This window comes from Bubalus kerabau, chromosome 6, assembly GCF_029407905.1.
Source record: "Bubalus kerabau isolate K-KA32 ecotype Philippines breed swamp buffalo chromosome 6, PCC_UOA_SB_1v2, whole genome shotgun sequence".
NCBI classification, from domain to species: domain Eukaryota; kingdom Metazoa; phylum Chordata; class Mammalia; order Artiodactyla; family Bovidae; genus Bubalus; species Bubalus kerabau.
Window position 1 is genome coordinate 10,517,941 of NC_073629.1, and position 24,816 is coordinate 10,542,756.

The 24,816-nt window shown below is 49.0% G+C and overlaps 1 protein-coding gene across 1 annotated transcript; it reads right to left on the minus strand.

Moving 5' to 3' along the window:
- Positions 1 to 2,650: 2,650 nt before the first annotated feature.
- On the minus strand, positions 2,651 to 23,235 carry FCRL6 (Fc receptor like 6). The gene is made up of 10 exons (XM_055586679.1): positions 23,190 to 23,235; positions 16,150 to 16,170; positions 13,776 to 14,042; positions 12,969 to 13,253; positions 12,563 to 12,838; positions 12,048 to 12,173; positions 7,590 to 7,655; positions 6,900 to 6,977; positions 3,050 to 3,120; positions 2,651 to 2,740 (listed from the first exon to the last, which is right to left on the minus strand). Exons 1-10 carry the CDS (start codon positions 23,218 to 23,220, stop codon positions 2,651 to 2,653), a joined length of 1,311 nt encoding a protein of 436 aa, XP_055442654.1. The 5' UTR covers positions 23,221 to 23,235.
- Between the last annotated feature and the right edge of the window lie 1,581 nt (positions 23,236 to 24,816).

A 24,816-nucleotide genomic window follows, 5' to 3' on the forward strand; every position in this document is an offset into this window, starting at 1 on the left:
CCTTCCAAGGAGTAAGCAACTTTTAATTTCATGGCTGCAATCATAGTGGGTGCTTATTTAAATAAAAATGTAGGAGGTCTATTTCCTAGCCAAATTTAAAATAACCTGGAATTGAAAGAAATTCCAGCATGTGCAACCTGCCTGGTTCAGGGAAGGGCCGTGCTCAATTTTTGTTGTTCATATCTAAATGGTATAGTCACATACAAAACAAGGGTGGGGTGTTTAATGAGACCTAACAACAAAGTTGTCCAATGAATGGATCAGACCACAGTGTAGGCTGCTGTGCAAGTCCCCGACTACCCAAGAGGGTCACTAGGGAGCAGCTCCTGGTTGTCCTCTTCCTCTCCACATTAAGGGGCAGCTCCAGATGCCTCTCGGTCCTTATCCCAGCTAAGTTCTCTTACCTGTAAATGATATGACCCCATAGAGCCCAGGTCCCTAGATGAGGCACAGCTAACTCACCCCTGCTGGGTAAGTGTTTGCATTTAGCTCTGACTCAGAAAGAAAAAGAACGTTTCATATTTCAGAGCCTTGATCAAGCATGGAGGCTGCTGTGGGCCTTCCTGTGGGCAGCAGCACGGCAGCAGGCTGTGGGATCCCTTCTGCAGGGTCTGGCCCACCCTGGGCAGTGCTCCTTCCACCCCTGCCCACCAGCATCCTCTGGGAACAGAAGCAGGTACCTACTCTGAGAACTGGAGATGGGATTTGGTGCTGGATGTGTTGACATTAGGGCTTCAGGTGTCACTAGTGGTAAAGAAAGAGAGACGGAGAGGGAGAGAGAGATTACAACTCCTCACGAACCTGAGTTGAAGGACCCGTTTTTCTTTATTACTCCCAATCCACTGTGGAGCTACACTTTTGTACAATACCATAAAAATGAATTACTAAAAAAACATTGAAAGAGAGGTACAAAACAGAAGCCCTAGTTTTAATGATTATATTAAAAAAACATAAAATTACTCTATCAGATTGCTATAAAAGTTCCTAAATTCTTGTTTTCAACTGTTCTATTATCTTACCTGGACTGGTAAATTCAATTCACAGACAGACCCCAGTTCGTGGACCAGGAGTGGGTGTGGGGCAGAGGGCAGGGAGGTATGAAAGCTCAGGAAGGAGGTGGTCTGTGGGCACGACCGGAAGGCTGGCTCCTTCCAGTCCCCATCACCGCTGTTCCCTTCATGAGCCGTCTTACCTACGTTTCGACTTTTTAGAAGTGGGTGGCTCGTTTACAGAGGGCCGGGTAAAGGATTAGGGTCAGGGGAGGGTTACTTCCTGATGGACCTGTGAAAGCCCTTGGCTTCTGGATGGTGTGTGACTCCCAGTGATGCTGGCAGAATCAAGGGGCAGAGGGGAGGGGGCCCTGGTGTATTCTGGCTGTGCACTGGATGGGCGATGAAAGAGACAGAGAACCGGAAAGAGGAAGGGCTGGGATGGGAGGAGGCAAGGGAGAACAGGGAGTAGAGAGGCGAGAAAAGAGGGCTAGCCTGGGTTCCCCTACCACTGTCTTCTCCCAAAGGACAACTGCAAGCAATTAAGCTCTCCAAGACAAGCGGACTGATTTACTTCCACCAAGTATGTATTTTGGAGGTAGACAGGGCTTTTAAAACTTTCATGTACATGCAAATCGTCCGCCTAGAGATCTTATTGAAATGCAATTCTGATTCAGCAGGTCTGGGCGTCTGCATTTCTAATAAACTAGAGGGGAAATGATAGAAGTTTGCAGCTCTGAGGGGCCAGGAGTTCTCTGAGCATTAATTTCTTACTAGGAGAGGAAGGTGCCAGTTCTGGTAACTTGGACCCCACTCTCTGTGATTCCAGGGCATGGGCTCACAGAGCAAATATATATTAATAACTAACCTTCATTGACCCTGCTTCCTTTGTGGCTCAGATAATAAAGAACTTGCTTGCAATGCAGGAGACCTGGGTTCCATCCCTGGGTCAGGAAGATCCTCTGGAGAAGGAAATGGCAATCCACTCCAGTATTCTTGCCCAGAGAATTCCATGGACAGAGGAGCCTGGTGGGCTACAGTTCATTGGGTTGCAGGTCAGACACGACCAAGTAACTAACATGTTCACTTTGATCATTGACACCAATTCAATGGACATGAACTTGGGCAAACTCCAGGAGATGGTGAGGGGCAGGGAGGCCTGGCATGCTGCAGTTCATGGGGTTGGAAAGAGTTGGACGTGACTTAGCAACTGAACAACAGCAACCTTCATTGAACACTCTGGTTGTGGACTGCATTGAGACTCCACTCCTTTTCCCTCCCCTGGTCCTTCCTCTTCCTCACCCTCCCAAACTCTCATTACCAGGCCGGTTCACGGAGTCCAATCTCCTTGAATAAACCAGACCAAATAATCAGGCAGCCCAAATGATCGCCACTGATGGACAATATGAAATGAATTGATACACCTTTATTAACAAATAGATCTGCAACCATGTATCTTTTTGAACACTAAGGGATAACAGGAGTTTTCTCATGCGCTCCGCAAATGGGGGTATTGCTGCTAGGTTGGGGAACTGGAAGCCACAGAAGAGGCTGGGGTTGCTTGGCCTCCTGGGAGCACTGGGGGCTGTGGAGGTGTGTGTGTTGGGGGTGGGGGGATGCCGTTGCTAGCAGAGGGCCTCCTTGTATTCACTAGCAGGAACTCAGTGGATCGTGCTTCTTCTATTCAGCCCCTTGTCTGGATCCTTGCTGAGCTGCGGGTGTTTCACCTCAGCATAGATGACAGAAATGTCCTGTGGGAGAGTGGGGTCAGGGTAAGGGAGCTGATGTCACACAGAGGAGGAGAAAAGAGCAGGAGTCCCATCTCACCTTTTCCTGCTGGGCTGGCTGGGCAGGCCTGGCTGTGGGGAAGAGCAGCGTTCAGGTTAGGGTGCTGAGCTCACAGGGTGTCCCCTTCCCACGTCCTTGCTGGCGCCTTCCTCTAGAGAACACGGACTGGCAGGGTCTGGGCTGCTCCCCTGTTACTTCTCAGGGCCTCTTGCCCTCAATCTGAAAACAGGTGGAGTCAGGAGACCCCAGCTGGGCAACTTGACGCCACTGACTTGGCCTCTAAGCCTCAGCTGCTTCAACCAGGACAGGGAGGTGGTGATGACGGTGACTGCCTCATAGGATTCTAGTGAGAAGCAGGGGAGACAAAGGTCTCCAAGATACTTTTAGAATAACTCCTCCATTAGACACCTGTTCTGCATGGAGCAACCTTTTAGGTGTGAGAATTATATATCTAGTCTATCTAGTATATAACAAGCAGAGGTCTAATTCTACATATCTAATCTCACATCAGTCCTGTATAGCAGGGGGTATTGATTCCAAGGCTCAGCGAGGTGAATAACTCTCCACAGTCACTTCCATAAGAAGTGGTCTGTGCTGAATCACTTCAGTCGTATCTGACTGTTTGCGACCCTATGGACCATGTCCTTCCAGGCTCCTCTGTCCATGGGGTTCTCCAGGCAAGAATAAGAATATTGAATCTTAGAGAATGTGAAGCATTCTCCCACTGACAAAAATTCCAGCATCTTGGAACATAAGGGCTCTCTTTGCTCTGGGTTTCAGATCCCTGCACCCACCATCAGGTAAAGCCTGTTCAGAGTCCGAGTTGGAAACAGACCACCTCCACCCCCACCCCTGCCTTCATCTTTGTTGTCTGCAAGGATTAAAGGCTCCCATTTCCTCATTTCCCTTATTTTGCTCGTGAAAACCATATAGTCTGTGGTTGACTTCTTTTTTTCTTCTTCTTATGTTTAAGTCCTCGCTGTGACTCTTCACAGGAAGGAACTGTGCCCACGTGGGCTTCCCATCTGCCTGGCCATGTTATGAGCACAACTGGTCAGGTCTTGAGGGAAGAGCCCTGTGTCCAAAAGACTCTTGGCTGTCCACTTTCCCTAATGTGGGAGAAATGTGGCGGTGGGGAAGCAGAGCCCCTAGGCTGATTCAGACCCATTTTATAGACCAGGAATTGAAGTTTCTGTACAGGTGAGACATAAAAGAAAGCTCCCTGTTTTTGAACACCTATTGTATACCAGACAAACTTTGTGGTTTCTACAACCCAGGTTCTATTCCTAGTCATTCATAATAATTTTACAAAGTAGCCATTATCTGGGCTTCCCTGATGATGCAGCAGTAAAGAATCTGCCTGCAATGCAGGAGCCACAGGAGATCAGGTTTGATCCCTGGGTGGGGAAGATCTCCTGCAGGAGGGCATGACAACCCACTCCAGTATTCTTGCCTGGAGAATTCCATGGACAGAGGAGTCTAATGGGCTTCAGTTCATAGGATCTCAAAGAGCTGGGCATGACTGAAGCGACTTAGCACGCACACATGCAGGCATTATCTGCATGTTATAGACTGGGCTTGGAGAGTTTATGTAACTTTCTCACAGTCACACAGAACACAGAGTCAAGTTCTGAACTCAATTCTGACTGATGCAGAAACCCACACTTTCCCACAATTCCATGGTGCCTGTTTGTCTGTTTGAGAGAGGACTAGCTCTCCCCGTTCTGCCAGCCTCACTGTTGTATCTGTGGCTGCGGTTCCTGGTCTTTTTGGCTCCATCTTAGAGCTGGGACTGTCCTGTTTAGACTTATACTTGGGGGCAGAGACAAACTATCATTCTTTTTCCTTTGTTCCTCCACAGTGCTCAGAAAAGGGCAAACAAACAAACACAAACCACCTCCCTAGTTGGGATGGTCACAGTGAAGGTGTGGTGGAGATGATGTTTATGATGGTGAGATCTGGCAGAGTGCCTGAAGAACTTTGGACAGAGGTTCGGGACATTGTACAGGAGGCAGTGATCAGGATGATCCCCAAGAAAAAGAAATGCAAAAAGGTTGTCTGAGGAGGCCTTACAAAGAGCTGAGAAAAGAAGAGAAGCTAAAGGCAAAGGAGAAAAGGAAAGATACACCCATCTGAATGCAGAGTTCCAAAGAATAGCAAGAAGAGATAAGAAAGCCTTCCTCAGTGATCATTGCAAAGAAATAGAAGAAAACAATAGAATGGGAAACACTAGAGATCTCTTCAAGAAAATTAGAGATACCAAGGGAACATTTCATGCAAAGATGGGTGCAATAAAGGACAGAAATGGTATGGACCTAACAGAAGCAGAAGATATTAAGAAGAGGTCATAAGAATACACAGAAGAACTATACAAAAAGATCTTAATGACCCAGATAACCACAACTGTGTGACCATTCACCTAGAGCCAGACATCCTGGATTCCGAAGTCAAGTGGGCCTTAGGAAACATCACTACAAACAAGTTAGTGGAGGTGATGAAATCCAACTGAGGTATTTCAAGTTTTAAAAGATGATGCTGTGAAAGTGCTGCACTCAATATGCCAGCAAATTTGGAAAACTCAGCCGTGGACACAGGACTGGAAAAGGCAATTTTCAGTCTAATCCCAAAGAAAGGCAATGCCAAAGAATGTTCAAACTACTGCAAAATTGCACTCATCTCACACGCTAGCAAAGTAACGCTCAAAATTCTCCAATGCTCAAAATGCTTCAACAGTTCATGAACCAAGAACTTCCAGAAGTTCAAGATGGATTTAGAAAAGGAAGAGGAACCAGAGATCAAATTGATAACATCTGTTGGATCCTCGAAAAAGCAAGAGAGTTCCAGAAAAACATCTACTTCTGCTTTATTGACTATGCCAAAGCCTTTGACTGTGTGGATCACAACAAACTGTGGAAAATTCTCAAAGAGATGGGAATGCCAGACCACCTGCCCTGCCTCCTGAGAAATCTGTATGCAGGTCAAGAAGCAATAGTTAGAACTGGACATGGAACAATGGACTGCTTCCAAATTGGAAAGGAGTATGTCAAGGCTGTATATTGTCACCTTGCTTTTAACTTATATGCAGAGTACATTATGTGAAATGCTGGGCTGGATGAAGCTCAAGCTGGAATGATTTCTGGGAGAAATAGCAATAACTTCAGATATGTGGATGACACCGCTCTTATGGCAGAAAGCAAAGAAGAACTAAAGAATCTCTTGATGAAAGTGAAAGAGGAGCGTGAAAAAGCTGGCTTAAAACTCAACATTCAAAGAACTGAGAACATGGCATCTGGTCCCATCACTTCATGGCAAATAGATGGGGAAACAATGGAAACAGTGACAGACTTTATTTCTTGGGTTCCAAAATCACTGCAGATGGTGACTGCAGCCATGAAATTAAATGATGCTTGCTCCTTGGAAGAAAAGCTATGGGAAACCTAGATAGCATATTAAAAAGTGGAGACATTACTTTGCCAACAAAGGTCTGTCTAGTCAAAGCTATGTTTTTTTCAGTAGTCGTGTATGGATGTGAGAGTTGGACCATAAAGAAAGCTGAGCACCGAAGAAGTGATGCTTTTGGACTGTGGTGTTGGAGAAGACTCTTGAGAGTCCCTCGGACTTCGAGGAGATCCAACCAGTCCATCCTAAAGGAAATCAGTCCTGAATATTCATTGGAATGCCTGATGCTGAAGCTGAAGCTCCAATACTTTGCCACCTGATGTGAAGAACTGACTCCTTTGAAAAGACTCTGATGCTGGGAAAGATTGAAGGCAGGAGGAGAAGGGGACAACAGAGGATGAGATGGCATCAGTGACTCAATGGACAAGAGTTTGAACAAGCTCCAGGAGTTGGTGATGGACAGGGCAGCCTGGTGTGCTGCAGTCCATGGTGTTGCAAAGAGTCGGACACAACTGAACAACTGAACTGAACTTTCGACACACCTGTGTTCGTGGTGATGGTGGTCGTGAAGTCGTGAAGGAGGAGATGGTGGTGGTGGTCACAGTGCCAGTAATTACGATGATGGTGGTCAGGGTGGTGATGGTGGTAGTGATACCTCACACTAGGCCCCAGACTTCCCCTTTACATGAACAAAGATGTCAAGGTTGGTCAGAGATCACTTACCTTCATGCTCCCTTGGGATTGTGATTGTGTGAATCTCAGAGTAGATAACTCCTTCGTTGTTTTCATTCTGGTGATAAACTGAAAGAAGGAATGCGACTTAACTAGGACCCACCTGCTCTCCCACCTCGAGACCTAAGTGTTCTGAGGACGCTTATGGAAGGAAGCCAGTCAGGGGCTGTTATGCTGATAACTGGCAGTGGGAAGTGGTTATTAATGTGAGATATCCATCTTGGCAGGAGGACTGTGCTCCCTGACGCAGGTTCTAGCAGTTTCCCCAGCCCTGATGTTGTTCAAACTAGAGGTTGGTTTGGGGTTTTTTTCATAAAGAAAGGTAGTGAATATTTTAGTTTTTGCAAACCCCAGCTCTGTGGTGTGAAAGCAGCCATACACAGTACATACACAATGTTCCTTGCAAAAATACTTGGTGGACCAGATTTGGCCCCTGGGACATAACCTGGTAATCGTTGGTCTAAACCTCCCCTCTGGGGGCTGGGATCCCTTCCTGCTTCCCTCTCCCACCACCAGTTCCATGCCCTTGCTCCTCAAGCTCTCCCCGGAAGCCTCCTGCTTTCTTCCCCAAATGACTGATTCCCGAGACTCAGGCTCATGAGGCCTTCTGTTTCCCAACTCCCCTGGCAAGACCCTTCTTTGCCTTTATGGACAGACGCTGGTCCTGATGCAAGTCCTTACCGTTGACATACAGTGGGTGCTGCTCTTCACTTGGGGCTGAGGGTAAATTCCGGGGTGGAAGGGGCCCTAGGAGATGCAAGGGTATGATTCACTGAGCGCCCTCAGAGAGCAGACTAGACAGAGGGTGCAGAGAGACTGAGAGTAAGACAGTCAGTTTACCTTTACAAATTGTGTAAAATTACCTTTAAAAATTGTATAAAATATTTAAAAATTAAATTAAAAAAAATGTCAGTGGAGGTTGCTGGTCTTCCCTAGTGGCTCAGATGGTAGAGTCTGTCTGCAGTGCAGGAGACCCGGGTTTGATTGCAGGTGGGAAAGATTCCCCTGGAGGAGGGCACAGCAACCCACTCTGGTATTCTTGCCTGGAGAATCCCATGGACAGAGGAGCCTGGCGGGGTACAGTCCATAGGGTAGCAAAGAAACAGACGCAACCGAGCGACTAACACAACAGTGGGTTGCTGGAGGTCTGAGTCGGGTTTGCTGATGATTGTTAATCAACAGGTCTGGACACGGTTGATTTTTATGGGATGTTTCTTTTGAAAAAAAAAAAAAAAAAAAAAAAAACTCTAATGAATAGGATGGCTCCATAGGAATCACAAACTGGAGGAAGCAGGGTCAGAAAAGATGGGTTACACCCTTGCGTTGAAACAGTGCAGATCCACAAGTCAGGCCGCTTTTCAGAAGGAGGAAAGCTAATAATTTTGACAACACACCACGTGCCAGAAACACCCCAGGACCAGGGAATTCAAATGCAACGTCTTCTTAATAGCAAAGCTCCTCACCCAGGGGCCAGCAGAGAGCCGGATGTCAAAAAGGGCCCCCTTCCTAATTCTTTGCTGTCTGACATTTTTCACAACCACTTTGCAAAGGTTAATCCTATGATTTCCATTTTTTAAAATGAGGTGACTGGTTGGGAGAGGTGACTTCTTCAAGGTCACACAGAAAGCGGGTGGAGACAGAATCTTAATCCAGTGTGTATGCGTTTTCTCCATTAGCCTGCTGCCTCTGCGATAGCAGGCGTTTCCAGAACTTTAAAAATTATGTCCTGGGATGGGAATTGGGTCACGGGTGTATTTGAGAACACCCAGTTCATGCCCGGTGTCCAAGAAATATTCATCAGCTCTAATAGCAAGAAAGCATCAGAGTCATCAGGTAGCGCCTTTGAACATGGCTCCTCCTGTAAAACGAAGAGGGCATTTGTGGAGACTCAGAGAGGCCCCTGATTATTAAACATTCCCTGATGCTCATCTGTCAAGGCTGTGATTCTGAGTTTTCATTCCCAAAGAGCTCTGTGAATTTGATGGAACTGTGTTTTATGGGAGGCGTGACAACAGGAAGTAAAATGAACACTTAAAAAAACAGCCAGAACTTGGACACTTATGTAAGCGCTACTTTGAAGCAGACCCCCTGTATGACCACAGCCTAGTCCTAGTGATTCCGTCCTTGGTCAAAACGCTTTGAAGCTTGCCTTCAGAGATACACTCTGTGGAGTGTTTTCATTTCTTGAGGAATGAATATGCTGTCTGCAAATGATTAAGGATCTTGGAAAGTCGAGCATGGAGAAAAAAGTTGTTGGACAGTGTTTCTTGGGTAACTGGGGAATTTGGCCTGAAGCTGGTTTTCTGAGTGACATTCTAAAGAAGGGTTTGTGCCCATGAGATTCTGAAGTGGTAAGACCTCCACTGGGAGTCTTATTTTCATGAGAGACAAGTTTCTTTTGAACTGGAGTCCAGGTGCTCACAGGCTGACAGTGGGGGTGGGTAGGGGGGTGGGAATCAGTGGGGAGGCAGAGTCTCCACATGAAGAGGGATGTCCCTTTGTCCCATGTGAAAGACATCTTCTTCTTGAAGATCTTTCACCAGTGACTGCTCCTGCACCATCTTGTTTGGGGCTGGGAGGGAGAAGACTGTGGTGTGTGGCTTTGCCTTTAATGCTTTGACCCAGAGGTGAGTGGGTAGGAACAGCCATGTTACTGAGGCCAGGCCAGGGAAGGAGGTTTTATGCAGGTGTGGGGAGAGCAGAACTCACAGGCCATCAGTTCACGGTCCCTGCTCCTGTGCCTCCCCATCTAACTCTGGGCCTGCCTCCGTGTCTCTCCAACTGCACGGTCCTTAGTTGCTCTGTGGTGTCCAACTCTTTGCAGTCCCATGGACTGTGGCCCGCCAGGCTCCTCTGTCCACTGGGCTTCTCCAGGCAAGAATATGGGAGTGAGTTGCCATACCTCCTCCAGGACATCTTCCCAACCCAGGAATCAAAGGTCTCCAACCCAGGTCTCCCACGTTGCAGGCAGATTCTTTATCATCTGAGCCACCAGGGAAGCCCATGAATACTGGAGTGGGTAGCCTATCCCTGCTTCAGGGATGTTCCTGACCCAGGAATCGAACCAGAGTCTCCTGCACAGCAGGCAGATTCTTTACCAGCTAGGCTACCAGGGAACCCCCCTGGTACCTTAAAGCAACCCTGGCCTGACTGCATGGACTCTAGACTCAAGACTAAAGGAAAACAGAGATGAGAAGTTAGATGGACAAAGGCTGCTAAATTAAGAAGGGGAGAGGAAGCTGGAGGCTAACTTAAGCTCTAACTGGGGTGCCTGGTGAGGTGGTGGGGCTGGGGGTGGGGAGAGATACCTTCAGGTACCCTGGCTGTGGTCAGGGAGGAATTCTTGAAACTGTAGGATGGGGTGGTCTTCCTCAAAGAGCAGGCTGGCTTAGCTCCCAGAAAACTCATCACAAATTCCTTAACAGAGGGGGCCGCATACTTGAATAAGCAAATCTAGCTGAAGGTCTATGACACCAATTACTTTCGCCCTTGGCAAGTGGAAAATAAAAATGTCCCTGGGGGAGGAAGAAATAGGTTGATTTGAACCACTGTAGGTGCCCTAGGAATAAACTGGCACCAAATAGCTTTGGCGCTGGGAACCATTCCCTTCAACATGGCTTCAGGCAAACAAAGGTTAAAATTGGAATAACTTGGAGCCACCCAAGGTGATTGCTTTGAAAGCCAACATTCATGCTTAATTATCATGACCAAGACAGGAACAGGAGAAGAGTCTTGAATTTCAAAACCCATAGATTACGTAGAAATCCCATTTATCTAATTATTTTCACTTCTTTCTCCCTATAGAAAGGGAAAGTTGCTCAGTCGTGTCCCACTCTTTGTGACCCCAGGGACTATACTGTCCATGGAATTCTCCAGGCCAGAATACTGGAGTGGGTAGCCTTTCCCTTCTCCAGGGATCTTCCCAACCCAGGGATCAAACCCAGGTCTCCCACATTGCAGGCGGATTCTTTACCAGCTGAACCACAAGGGAAGCCCTAGAATACTGGAGTGGGTAGCCTATCCCTTCTCCAGGGGATCTTCCTGACCCAGAAATCGAACCGGGGTCTCATGCATTGCTTGCAGATTCTTTACCAACTGAGCTATCAGGGCAACCTCCTTCTCCCTATAGAATCCTCCCTATAGCCGATAGCATTACTCTCATCTGATTTTTGTTGTTGTTCCGCAAAAGAACGTGAGGGATTTATTTCAAGAGTACATATTTCAGTCTTATTAAATGCTGTTAAGAGAAACGAGGCTTGTTGAAATGTAAGTTGGAGGCGGGCATGTGGTAGACAATATCTTATGGAATAGTTTCACATCTCATCTGAAACTTAACTAAACTTTTTATTATCAAAGACTCTGATTGGAGGAACTGGAGAATGGATAGCAGGAGCAAAGGCAGCCTGGGAGCCCGCCAGGTGATGTGCTCAAACTAGAATGAGAACGTGCTGCACTCCCACTCAATGCCAGGCCAATACATTAGGCATGAGATAGATGTTACCTCATTATCTCAGACCTTACAACATCCCTAGAGGGAGACATTTAGTGAACCTTCGAGGGAACTGGCCCAAGGTCACCGAATTAGTAAATAGCGGTACTGGGACCAGGCCACTCCCCAGTCCTCTCCACCACACTTCCTTCCTTGAGTTGACATACATGGATACTCACCCAGAGCCCAGTATAGCACAGAAGTGTGTGTGCGTGAGCACACATGTGCACTGGAGTTTTCATGCCCTCTTTCTCCCCTGCTAAGCAGACCAGAGCTCCCCTGACTTCAAGGAGAGAGTTGGAGGCCTTGGGTTTCTCATATTCACAGCCATAGACTGTCTTTCAAATGTGAAGGACACTGGTCTACATCTTGTTGGGCTTGTAAGAATTCCTCTGTTTGTGCCTTATTCATGCCTGAGTGTGCAGCAGTGTGTTTGTGTGGCTGCACCAACACACTCCTGGGTGTGTGTGAGTTCTGGAAGGTGTAACTGTCCCTCCGGGGGCCCCTTTGTGTGACATGTGAAGAAAAGTCCCTCTCCCCACCAGTAACCAGAAGTAAGCAATTGGTCCCATCAGACTCGGCTTTCCAGTGGCTGGACTGTGCCTGGCATAGGGATTCAGTAACTAAGAAGGCCGAAAAGAGTTACTAACCGTTTTTCCTCCAGGGTCTGAAATACCCGAGAAGTGCAGCAGCAATGACCATCATGGCAAGCAGGCTTGCAGGCAGCCAAGGGACCAGCCAGTTGCTACTGGTGGGGGCAGGTAAGACCTGAGGATCTGGGGGGTGAGTAGAGGTGACCATGAACATTGAGGATGAAATTCATAAACACACCCAGACAAGCACAGGAGAATCAGAGTGGCTGGCATTAGTGGGAAACGCCTGGCCTGAAGAAGCCTAGGCAACGGGAATGAGGGAAGGACCAAAGGATGTCAACGTGGACGGGCATCCCATGGCTGACCATGTGGCACCCCCTCCATGGTGTCCCCTCCCTCTCCGTGGGCTTAACTATTTCCCCACCAGGTTCAGTGGAGATGTTCCCAGCAGGGTCCATGCTCAGTCAGTCATGCAGTGCCTGCTTTGTACCCAGCATTGAGCCGGGCACTGGAGGAGGAACACAGATCAGTGAGGTCGAGGGCTCAGAGCCCAGCTGGGGGACAAGACCTACCATCCACCAAGAGTGTCTCGGGCTCACTTGTCTCTCTGGAGACACGGTTCCCAGCCTCGCAGGAGTAGTTCCCAGCATCCTGCTCTGACATCACCCGGAAGAGGCAGGAGGCGGGTCCCCCATGGGGAGCCACGTGGTTCCGCAGGATGTCCCCATTGAGGTGGAATGAGTACAGGATCGGAGGGGAGCCCCTCTGGACCTCACAGAGGAGCTCCACCTCGTCCCCCACAGCTAGGCTGGTGGGTCTCAGGGTGAGCAGAGGACGGGACACGGGAGCTGGGGAGCACACAATTGGGAGGTCAGTGGACTACCCAGGCGCCTCCCTTAGGGACCCCTCCCCACACAATCAGGGGCCCCACTGCCCATAGCCCAGGAGTCTAAGCAGTGTCTCCCCTCCCCCACTCACCCCACACCCTGAGCTCCAGCTGAGGGCTCCGTTTCTGGACCTGGCCACTCTCAGGGGATGCCTTGCACCAGTAAAGCCCGGCGTCTCCCTCTTTGGCTGCTGGGATGCGGAGTTCTGGGCGGGAGCTCCTGTTCTGCAGGGTGCGGCCCTCCTTGTGGAAGGAAAAGAGAAGCCGCAAGGCCGACTTCTGACTGTGCAGCTTCGTCTGGCATCTCAGGGTCACAGGGCTCCCCTCGCAGAGCTCGTGAGAGGGGAGGGCTGTCAGCACGGGAGGCAGGAACAGCTCTGGGGAGAGACAGCTGGGGGCTCAGGACGGGAGTCTTGACAGTGAGGCCTGGGGAGGCTGAGGTCTGAGCTTCAGCCCACTCCAGACCCCACGGGAAATACCGTCACCGTCTCCCAGCACCTCACCGCTCATCCCAACCACAAACCCTGAAACAATGCCCATGCTCCCAAGCTCCTCTGGGGTCCCAGAAAGCCAGACCTGGAGGGGCCTTAGCGGTCACCTAGTCCCTAGAGGGGAAGAGTCTGGCTCAGGGTCTCAAGGGGGCAGTGAGCATCAGGGTTGCTTCTGGGCTCTTCCCGCCCTGCCCGCCCAGGGCATCTTCCACCTCCTTCCCTGACTCCAAGCATGTCCCATGGTGGGGGAGGGTATGCAGACAGCATCTTGGGCATCTCAGGGCCCTGCCGACTGACCCAGCAGCAGGGGCAGCCAGAGAGAGGGGTGCAGCTCCAAGCCCTGCTGTCCTCTAAGACCAGGCCCCTGAGCAGCACCCTAACCATCCCACCCCCCACGTGGTGACTCACCTTGGACTTGAACCATGACAGTCCCTGAGTCCCATGAGTCCATGTTTCTGGGATATTTCACCTGCCCAGTGCAGTTATACCAGCCACTGCTGTTAGCTGTTGCTGTCCCCAGGAAGAGAGGCTGGTTTTTCTTAGAGAAATGGAGGAATTTTCCATCTCTGTAGAATTTCACATGGGACAGCACCGCGTTCTTCCTTCCCCGGCATCGCAGAATCAGTATATCCCCCTCAAACACGAGGTATGGCTGGGCTTGGGGGCTCAGCCAGACTGTAAGATGCAGGAGCAGGGTCACCCTGGAGCTGTGGGCCCCTCAGTCCATTTTCTCCCTCTTCCCCAGCCTAATCCCACCCCGCCCCCCACCCCCTACTCCTGGGATGGAGGCTCCTGGATGGCACCCTTGCAGCTGTCACTGTCCCCAGGTCATCATGCCAGACCGGGGCCAGCCCTCTGCTTTCTTCCACCCCTTCCCCTCTGTTTCCTCTGCCCTTCCCCTCTTTTCCTCCTCCCTCCTCTTCTCTCTCCATGCCTTCTCTCTGGCCTCCTTCCCTCCTACCCTTCTTCTCTCCATTTTTTTCCCTCCTACATGACCAGGGTTGGAACCCTTCCCTCTGCAGTGGAAGCTCAGAGTGTTAACCACTGGGCCATCAGGGAAGTTCCCCTCCTTGTTTGCTTTTGCAACGCACTTTGCCACCTTGGCAAGCTTGAGGCAAATTGCGTTCCTTCCATCCATTGTTCTTTGTTCCTCCTGATTGGATCCCCATTCTCCTAGTTTGGTTTCTTCTCCCCTGGTGACCCCAGCGCAGCTCTTTCTGCAGTGTCCACTTCGGATGGTATGTGCACCCGTCCCCACCAGAGAGGAGCTGGAGGGGTGGGTGTTGGATGTGCCATGGCCTGGGCTCGCTCCCCACTGCTTCCCTCATCGGGCTTCCCCAGGCCCAGCCTCCATCAGCACTCCCAGCAGTGAGGTTTGTCTCTACCACAATCACAGTGTGGGATCTGCCACCTCTGTCCTCCTTTCTAAAATGCCTTTTATGCTCTGATGTGGACAAGAGAAGAGCTCCTGGGGACCCAGCATCATTTCCAGGGCAATCCCAGACTGGCCTGGCCCTGGGACATACGTCTTTGGCTAACCAGGTACCGCTGGTCCCAGACAACCTCAGAAACCTGAGAGTAATGATGCGTAATCAGATAGGGAGCCCTAAAAAGAGCCTCAGCACATCCTACCTTTGTCTGGTTCTCCTGGATCCCCTGGATTCTTATTCTCACCCAAGAACTAATGATGCTCACAGCGTAGCTGAATAATGGGCCTTGCTTCCTTGGCTGCTCTTTCTAGCACCACTAAATATTGGTTTGGAGTCTTCCTCTCGGGCATCACAGAACATGCCCCTAGAGGTCAAGATTTCATAGGTCAGAGTTTTCACCCACTTGACAGAAGCTCCATGGAGGTCAGTGGGACAGGATGAGCAGGAGGGCAAAGGTAGCCAGGGGAGAAAGAAGGCTGACCCACAGGCAAAGATGTCTGCTTCCTTGAACATGAGTGGGATGGAAGCGAATCCCGATGTTGATGAGTGGGGATGGCAGGAGCTCCAGAGCCACACTGACAGGAGGAAATGGAGGCCGTTGGACTTATAAGGGGGCCAGGTGGAGGCCGAGAGTCATTCTTCTGGAACTTGAAGTCACCCTGTGACTATCACAGCCTGAGACAGTGAGGTCCTGGGTTTCTCCTCTTCCTAGGCACCGGTGTGGACCCCCGAGGAAGAGATCTAGGCCGGAGCTGCTCTGAGGATGTTGCTGGGGACCCAACGTTGTTGTTGTTCAGTCTCTCAGTCGTGCCCGACTCTTTGCAACTGCATAGACCTGCAGTGTGCCAGGCTTCCCTGTCCTTCACTATCTCCTGGAGTCTGTTCAAACTCATGTCCAAACTCATTGCTAGCAATACTCAGTGATACTAGAACGAGCAGCCAAGGAAGCAAGGTCCATCATTCAGCTACACTGTGAGCATCATTAGTTCTTCTGATCCAGGGATCCAGGTGGACCAGGTGAAGGCAGGATGTGCTGGGGCTCTTCTTAGGGCTTCCTAGTCTATTACTCATCATTACTCCCAGGCTTCTGATGCCATCCAACCCTCTCATTTTCTGTCATCCCTCTCTCTTCCTGCTCTCAATCTTTCCCAGCATCAGGGTCTTTACCAATGAGTCCGCTCTTCGCATCAGATGGCCAAAGTATTAGAGCTTCAGCTTCAGCATCAGTCCTTCCAGTGGATATTCAGGGTTGATTTCCTTTAGGATTGACCCAATGGCCCTGATTTTGCCTATCTATTAAGTTTTGGCCCAGAGACACCCTTGGAGATGAAAGAGACATGGACAAGACTCACCAATTTTCCCAACACAGGGAACTGCAAGAGAAAAAATGTGGTAGATTAAGTAGCAGAAAGAACTTTCTGACAAGGAGAGGGCCTGTCACCTTACAAATAGATGCTAACATTCATGCAACCAGTCAACCACCCAGCCCCCTAAGCACATAACTATCTAAGCCACCCAACCATTCACATACCCAGCCACCCACCTATCTAACCAAACAGCCACCCAGCCACTCAATACCCAGCCACCCAGCTATCTAACCAAACAGCCACCCAGCCACTCAGCCACTCAACTTTTATGGTGGACCTACTGCCTGGAATTCTTTGCCCAATCTCATTTTAAATATTACCTCCTGGGACAGGTCTTGCTGGGCTTCCCCAGGTGGTGCTCATGGTAAAGAACCTGCCTGCCAATGCAGGAGATGCAAGAGACACGGGTTCAATCCCTGAGTTGGGACGATCCCCTAGAGGATGAAATGGCAACTCCAGTATTCTTGCCTGGAGAATCCCATGGACAGAGGAGACTGGCAGGCTACAGTCCATACGGTTGCAAAGAGTTGGACATGACTGAAGCAACTTAGCACAATTATCCTAATACCCTATTGTGTTACCATCAGAGCACTTATCATCATTTAAAATTACCTTACCATTAAATTGCCTACTTGTAATCACCTGTCTCCCTCCCTCTGTGTGGAACTTAAGCTCCATGAGAGCAGGTCCTCTGCCTGTCTAGTTCACTGCCATGTTACCTACACCTAGGGCCCGTGCCTGGACCATGGTCTGTGTTCAATAAGCATATACTATATACTAAATAGTTGCACGAATGCTTCTCCCACTCGAGCAGGGACGGGAACAAAAAGTAGAAGACACAGGACTAGATTCCTACACTATTGTGCCTAAGGGGCCTATTTACATGCACAGAAGAACTCAGCAAAGCAGGACCGAATTCTTGTGGCCCATCTGCCCACAGAGCTCTGGGGAATAGAGTATATGGAAGTGATCATAGGAAGGAGGTGAGAATAGAGTGTATGGGTGTGATCACAGGAAGGAGGTGAGGCGTCCCTGGAGGAGTAGTCATTAAACGATTGTGGGGCATGGACAGGCAGCTTGGACGCGTGAGAGAACTATCACCAGGCCAGCAGTCACAGCGTGTTGCATCTGGTACGCATCGCACTAATGCTTCTAGAAGAACGAGTGTTTGAGGAGAGTGAGTGGACAGGAAAGTGAAAGTGTTAGTTGCTTAGTCATATCTGACTTTTGGTGACCCCATGGACTATAGCCTGCCAGGCACCAGTGGCCATGGGATTCTCCAGGCAAGAATACTGGGGCGGGTAGCCATTTCCTTCTCCAGGGGATCTTCCCGACTCAAGGGTCAAATTCAGGTCTCTTCCATTGCAGGCAGATTCTTTACCATTTGAACCACCAGGGAAGCCCAGGTGGCCTGGAAAGAGAGGCCAAACCACAAAAGGATGACAGATGAGGTTAGGCAGGTGTGATCAGCCTAAGGGATGGGAGACCCTAAACTGAGGGACAGAGTTGGATATAAAGCAGTGGAGCATATTCTGGGCTTTGGGGCAAGAGGCAAAAGAATGAATGATGTAGGGCTGAGTGCAGTCGGTCCAGCTGGTCCCCAGACATTTACTTGTGCCTTTCTTTGCTGGGTGCTGTGCAGAATCCTGAGAAATGCAAGAATGGTCTTGGGAAGGGTGGGTGCTGAGATCCCCTCAGCAGATCTGCCGTGTTCATTCACAGGCTATCATGCTTGCTGTCCACATGATTTGGGACATATTCTCTACCTACTCAGCTCAGGTCAGCTTCCCCGCAGGTTCTCAGGGTGTATAAGATTATGAGCCCATCCCTTCCTCTTTCCCTGCCTCCAATCTAAGTGCATCTTCTGTGATCTTCGTGTAGTGGGAACCAGATGACGTAGACTGATTCCATGAGTCCATCCCTTTCTATGGGAACTTGCACAGGTTGTTTAAAGTTCAAGAGCCTCAAATTCCTGGCTCTGTCTGTATAGTGGAAATGACAATGAAATGGAGCAGGACCGTATGGTCCTTGCCCCTCCCCCCACCAGCTTCTCTGCTAGCCATTTGCCTCTGGAAAACCTTAGTCAAAGAATAAGCTTAGTCAGAGAAGTGAGAAATGCTGAAACAAAGGAAAACATTCAAAGGGGACCAAATAATAATAATGTAGTCATTAGGCATAGTCAAGGACCTTTAGTTCTGTCTCAAGGGCTATAGATAATATTCTGAGCCATATAATGTGAGCTGTCTTATAGATACCAAAACCCCAGGTGGAGAAATTAACTACATGATGACCAGACTGTGTCCAGGACATGAGCTGCCACAATTTCAAGAACTGACTGCAAAGAAATGGGAAAAAATGGACCCCCAAACTGAAGATTAACAGTACCTAAAACAACCAAGATGATGCCAGTCAGACCACTGATGACCAATTTGAAGATGACTGTCAGGGATGACTGTGCTCTTTCTGCATGTAGCCCCCCACCCCCAGCTCTGTCTACAAAAGCTCTCACCCGCTGCTTGTCAGAGGGGGAGTCAGCCTTTGGACAGATGTCTGCCACCCTCTCCCACAGTTGCTGACATCTGAAATAAAGCACTTTCCTTTCCACCAACCTGGCCTGCTTATTGGCTTTTGAGTGGCAATCAGCCAGACCCCGCCATGCATACCTTTTGGTAACAATAAGTCATTTTTTCCTTACAGAGCAGTTATATAGATTATGCTGACCCCCCGCCTGAGGAGGTGGCTTCTACATTAGCTGAAAGCAGAAAGAAGGCCTGACCTCAGAGTGACTAAGACCTCACTGGGCAGTGATGCCTCCCCATCCTTTCTCTTCCCTACCAGTAAACAGTTTTGCAGCTACAAAGTGATGAACAAACAAGGCTGAGGTGACTGATGCCTATAACAAGAGGGTAGGCTCCAGCGAGCATAGATGCTTCAAATGAGCTTGCGCCCCAGATCCCAATGACTTGCTCTCCAGGGCACTGCAAGGCCTCGGGGTTGCGATTGCAGAACCACTGTGTCTAATCAAAACGGCCACCATCTGGGGACAAACAGAGTAAATGACACCTGCTTTCAGCAGTTCCTATGACGAGAACCCGAGGGTTTCAGTCCAGTAGAGGCTGAAGATGAGGTGACAGTGTGATGTGAAACCAAGAGCTACTGTAAAGCTGTGGAGTCCTGGATGGCTGAGGTCACAGCCCCAGTGAGCTCTGCACTCACTGGGCCACTTTGGAAGGGATAAGAAAGCCCAGCTCCTGACCCACTGACAAAGCTTAGCAGGACCGAGCAGACCAGGGCGACGAACAGGGCCTAGAAACCTTTTCCTACTAGAGGAATTGGGAGATGTTTATCTGAGAATGATGAGACAGAGTAGGGATAGTCAGTGGCCTTCGAATACCTGATGGACTAAGGCAGGGTCTTTACCACTAGCGTGACCTGGGAAGCCCTCATAGGGCAGAAGTGAAACTAGTTAGATCAGAGAGGCAGGTTTCAGCTCCGCACGAGGACCTGCTGCTGCTGCTGCTGCTAAGTTGCTTCAGTCACGTCCGACTCTCAGCGACCCCATGGACTGTAGCCCACCAGGCTCCCCCGTCCCTGGGATTCTCCAGGGAAGAATACTGGAGTGGGTTGCCATTTCCTTCTCCGACTACATCACAGTAAATCTCTACCACACTGCAACATGCTACTCTGCCAAGGGTTGGCAGCCGTGCACCGGGAGGGCTGTGTGTCACGGATGCTGTGTGTGTATGGGGGTGGGTTCCAGTACGAGGACTGAAGCTGGCCGATGCACAGCTCAGAGGAAGATCAAGGTTCATCGCCTAAATTTTAAATACATCATACTGTGTGTTAATCACTCAGTTGTGTCCGACTCTGTAATCCCATGGACTGGGGCTTGCCAGGTTCCTCTGTCCATAGAATTCTCCAGGCAAGAATACCGAAGGGGGTTGCCATTTCCTTCTCCAGGGGGTCTTCCCGACCCAGGGATTGAACTCAGGTCTTCTGCGTTGCAGACAGATTCTTTACCATCTGGGCCACAAGGGAAGCCCAAATACATCTGTTATACAGCCATGACCAGCGTGTTCAGTGTCAGGGCTTCTAGCCTCTAGAATCTGTGATAGCCAATACTAACGACAGGTACCATTTGTCATGTGACCATGTCCTGCCATGTACTTTAAATGAATATAATTTCTAGTTTTACCTGATTAAAATCCAACTACATCCGGACTAGAGGTAGTGAGATAGAACAGAGAAAGCACAGGGTTTGACAAAATGAATTGGGTTTGCATCTCTGTTTTGCTTGTTAGCAGGGTAATTCCAGGCAAGTTTCTTAACATTTCTGAACCTCAGTTTCCCCAACTGCTTCATAGGGATAAAAATTAAATCCTCCCCTATAACGACTCTGAAGGTTATATGAGATAATGCACGTACCGTACATTTAATGTTTTTTTTTTTTTTCTCCTCTGTCTCTCTGGCCACATCTGAGAGGAAATAGCACTTGAAAGGAAATAGCAGCTTTACCCTTACAGTAACTTCGTTCTGACTCTTTCAGACAGGGCGTCCAAATCTCAGGCTGGCTTTCTGGGATCCTGAGCATCAGATGTGACTCAGTCTTGCCTGGGTTTCCCATATGCCATCCAATTATTCAGCCAGTTACTGACTTTCCACCCCTCCTCCTTTGCTTTCCCCCATCCAGATCCTGGGCTACACGCCGGGAAGCTCTTAGATTTTTATCTAGTCAAGTCCAAGAACTCTATTCCTTTCCAAGGAAGGGATGTGCCCTTAAGAATCTCCCATCTGGAGCATATCCAGGCCCGAGGCCATCCTGTCCCTGCCCTAATGTGAGCACTGACCTTCTCACTTGTCCAAATGACCATTCATAGAACACACAGGGCAACATGGTGATGTTGGGGAAGGAAGAGCCCTGAGTGCAACGAGTATTTTCTTCTCAGAGGCTAAATTCCCACAAACTCTACTCAGGAAGGGGGTGTTTTTAGGAATGCTTTTGCTTTTCAGGGCTTCCCTGGTGGCTCAGACAGTAAAGAATCTGCCTGCAATGCAGATTCTGGATTTAGTCCCTGGGTGAGGAAGATCCCACGAAGAAGGAAATAGTTATCCACTCCAGTATTCTTGCCTGGAGAATTTCATGGACAGAGGAGCCTAGCGGGCTACAGTCCACTGGGTTGCAGAGTCAGACATGACTGACTGACTAACACATTTTGCTTTTCTGGTTCAATGAAAACAAACTTCTGGGACCAAGCTTAAAACAAAAACCAAGTCAACTCAGAAACTGTGAAGCGAAGTGATCTACGTGCCCAGACTCATTCCTTTCGAGTGTAGCATCTGACAATGGCTGAGACTGAGCTGAATCTAGAGGAGCCGAGTAACCCATCCCCACTCCAATCCTCTGTCTGGAGACCAGTCCCTTCTGGCATGTGTGACTGGCCCCATTGGGTCAAGGAGACAGCTATGGATTCAGAAGAATGGGTTTGAACCTTCATATGCATTGGAGAAGGAAATGGCAACCCACTCTAGTGTTCTTGCCTGGAGAATCCCAGGGATGGCAGAGCCTGGTGGGCTGCCATCTATGGGGTTGCACAGAGTCAGACACGACTGAAGCGACTTAGCAGCAGCAGCAGCAGCATAGGTTCCCATGGGCTTCCCAGGTGGCTCAGTGGTAAAGAATCTTCCTGCCAGTGCAGGGATTCAGGAGATGCAGGTTCGATCCCTGGGTTGGGAAGATACCCTGAAGAAGGAAATGGCAACCCACTCCAGTATTGTTGCCTTGGAAATCCCATGGACAGAGGAGCCTGGTGGGACACGATGTAGCTACTCAACAACAGCAACAATAACAAGAACATGGGTCCCCATGGGCTGTTCAGACCCAAATCAGAACCTCCCCCAACAGAGAGAGGAAGTAGGCAGGATAAGAATGGCCATTTTGAAGAGGGCTTTGGACACTCAGGGTATAAACCTCTTGACCAGGGAAGAAGCCCAGTCATTGTTGACTGGTTCCAAGAAAAGGCTGAGGCTTCTTAAAAATACATCTCCTTGTAAAACCTCATGTTTAGTTCCGCTTGCTGAGCAAAATGTGTGGAACTGCCTTTTGTCCACTTCCCTGATCATTCCTCTGCACCCCAGCAGCCTCCTTTCCTTCTGTGATTTTATTTTCCTTTCAAGATAGACCTGATGGATATTTTAACTTGATTTCACAGGGTGAAAAATGTCACTGGACTTCAGCATGTGATTTTTTTGGCTCCCTAAATTAGCTTTGACACATCAAATGGTTGCCCTTCCAAGGACCCAGGAAAATGGGGTAGGAAAGCTTGAGGCTCCCCAAATGGCCTCATCCTCATCACTCTCATCCCCATCAGTCTCACCTCCATCAGTCTCACCTCCATCACTCTCATCCCCATCACTCTCATCTCCATAACTCTTATCTCCATCACTCTCATCCCCATCACTCTCACCTCCATCACTCTCATCCCCATCACTCTCATCTCCATAACTCTTACCTCCATCACTCTCATTCCCATCACTCTCATCTCCATAACTCTTACCTCCATCACTCTCATCCCCATCACTCTCATCCCCATCGCTCTCATCCCCATCACTCTCACCTCCATCACTCTCATCCCCATCACTCTCATCTTCATCACTCTCATTCCCATCAGTCTCACCTCCATCACTCTCATTCCCATCACTCTCATCTCCATAACTCTTACCTCCATCACTCTCATCCCCATCACTCTCATCTCCATCACTCTCATCCCCATCACTCTCACCTCCATCGCTCTCATCCCCATCGCTCTCATCCCCATCACTCTCACCTCCATCACTCTCATCCCCATCACTCTCACCTCCATCACTCTCACCTCCATCACTCTCAAGCATACCCATGTGCACACACTAGTTTCAAGCTCTAGCCATAAACCCACTTGAACTAGGAAAGGTGAAATAAGGAACTTTGCATCTTAGGAACGACACAGTCTTTGGTGCCCAGGAGAGGCTACTGGGACTTGGTGACTTACCGAAGAGGAGCGCAACTGTCCAGAGCAGCATGGGGCCCAGCCTGGCGTGGAGGAGGGTACACGGCAGACGGGAGTCAGGGGCTAGGATGGCAGGGAGAGCGTCTAGGCCACAGGGGTGGGTGGGTGACCCCCTCTGACGTGGGTTGTGTTAGCGCTTGATAATCTAAATACAGGAAGTGGGGAAGAAACTACAAGCTCAAATTGGTATTTCTTCTTTGCTAGAAGGAGCATAACACAAATGAATTTTCTTGACCATAAAGATAAGGTAGTCAGATAAGCCACTGGCAAGCACTTTATTGTTTTCTTTATATATATATATATATATATATATATATATATATATATTACTGAGGTATAGTTGACTTACAATGTTTCAGGTACACGGCAAAGTGATTCATTATACATATACACATATATTGTTTTTGAAATTATTTTCCATATGGTTCCCTGTGCTGTCCCGTAAACCTTTGTTACTTGTTGCATATCTATTTTTTAACTAGAAATCTAGCATTCTATTAATACTAAGTCAAACAAGTGGAATCAAAATGTCATTAATGTGTTAGGCAAAAATTCATGTTTTCTAAAATATATATAATACATATTACTTATATACATATATGTATATAAAAGCTTTTCTACTACATTTGATAAAGGCTTGAGAAAGAACATAAAAAAAAAGAATAGATGGAGAAATTGGAAAACATAAATTGCTGCCAGTGTCCCAGCCCAGCGATGAAGCCCTGCTGACCCCCGCCTCCACAGGAGGCCCTCCAACACGAGCAGGTACTTTTGGTTCAGTCTCCTGTGGGGTCACGGCTCCTTTCCTCTGGGTCTTGGCGCACACAAGATTTTGTCTGTGCCCTCCAGGACTGGAGTCTCTGTTTCCCCCAGTGCCATCGAAGTCCTATAATCAAACTCCTTTGGCCTTCAAGGTCAGATTCCCCAGGGCTTCGCAGTCCCTTTGTCAGATCCCCAGGCTGGGAAGCCTGACGTGGGCTTCAGAGCCTTCACCACAGTGGGAGAATGTCTTTGGTATTATTGTTCTCCAGTTTGTGGGCCACCCCCCAGGCTGCTATGGAATTTGATTTTACTGCGGTTGTGCCCCTCCTACCGCCTCACTGCAGCTTCTTCTTTGTCTTCGGACATCTTTACCTTTTCTTCTTTGTCTTTATCTTTTTTTGGTGGGTTCCAGCATCCCCCTGTCCATGGTTGTTCAACAGCTAGTCGTGATTTTGGTGCTCTTGCAGGAGGGATGAGTGCATTCCCTTGCAAGCACTTTTGAACACTCTCTTGGTGGTTTGAAAAGGTTCATGCTAGGAATTAGGGTGGGGCATGGCTAAGGAAAGACCCAGAGACTGCCAGAATTTGCTAGCCTCAGCATCACTTGGTCTGGAAGGTAGCACAGCAATGGAAACACTAAGATCCTCCACACTGCCCCACCTCTAGTTCTCCATGGTGCCCTCTTCTTCAAGAAGAAATGTGTCTGGCCTCTGCAATAAGGTAGAGAAGTGGAATCCTGAAGATATTCCACAGGGCCATCAGCTCAGCAGAGAATCAGGGATCAAAGTGGCTGGCGTAGAACGGGGATGGAGGTTCTGAACCTGAGGCTTTAAGACTATCAGGTAAT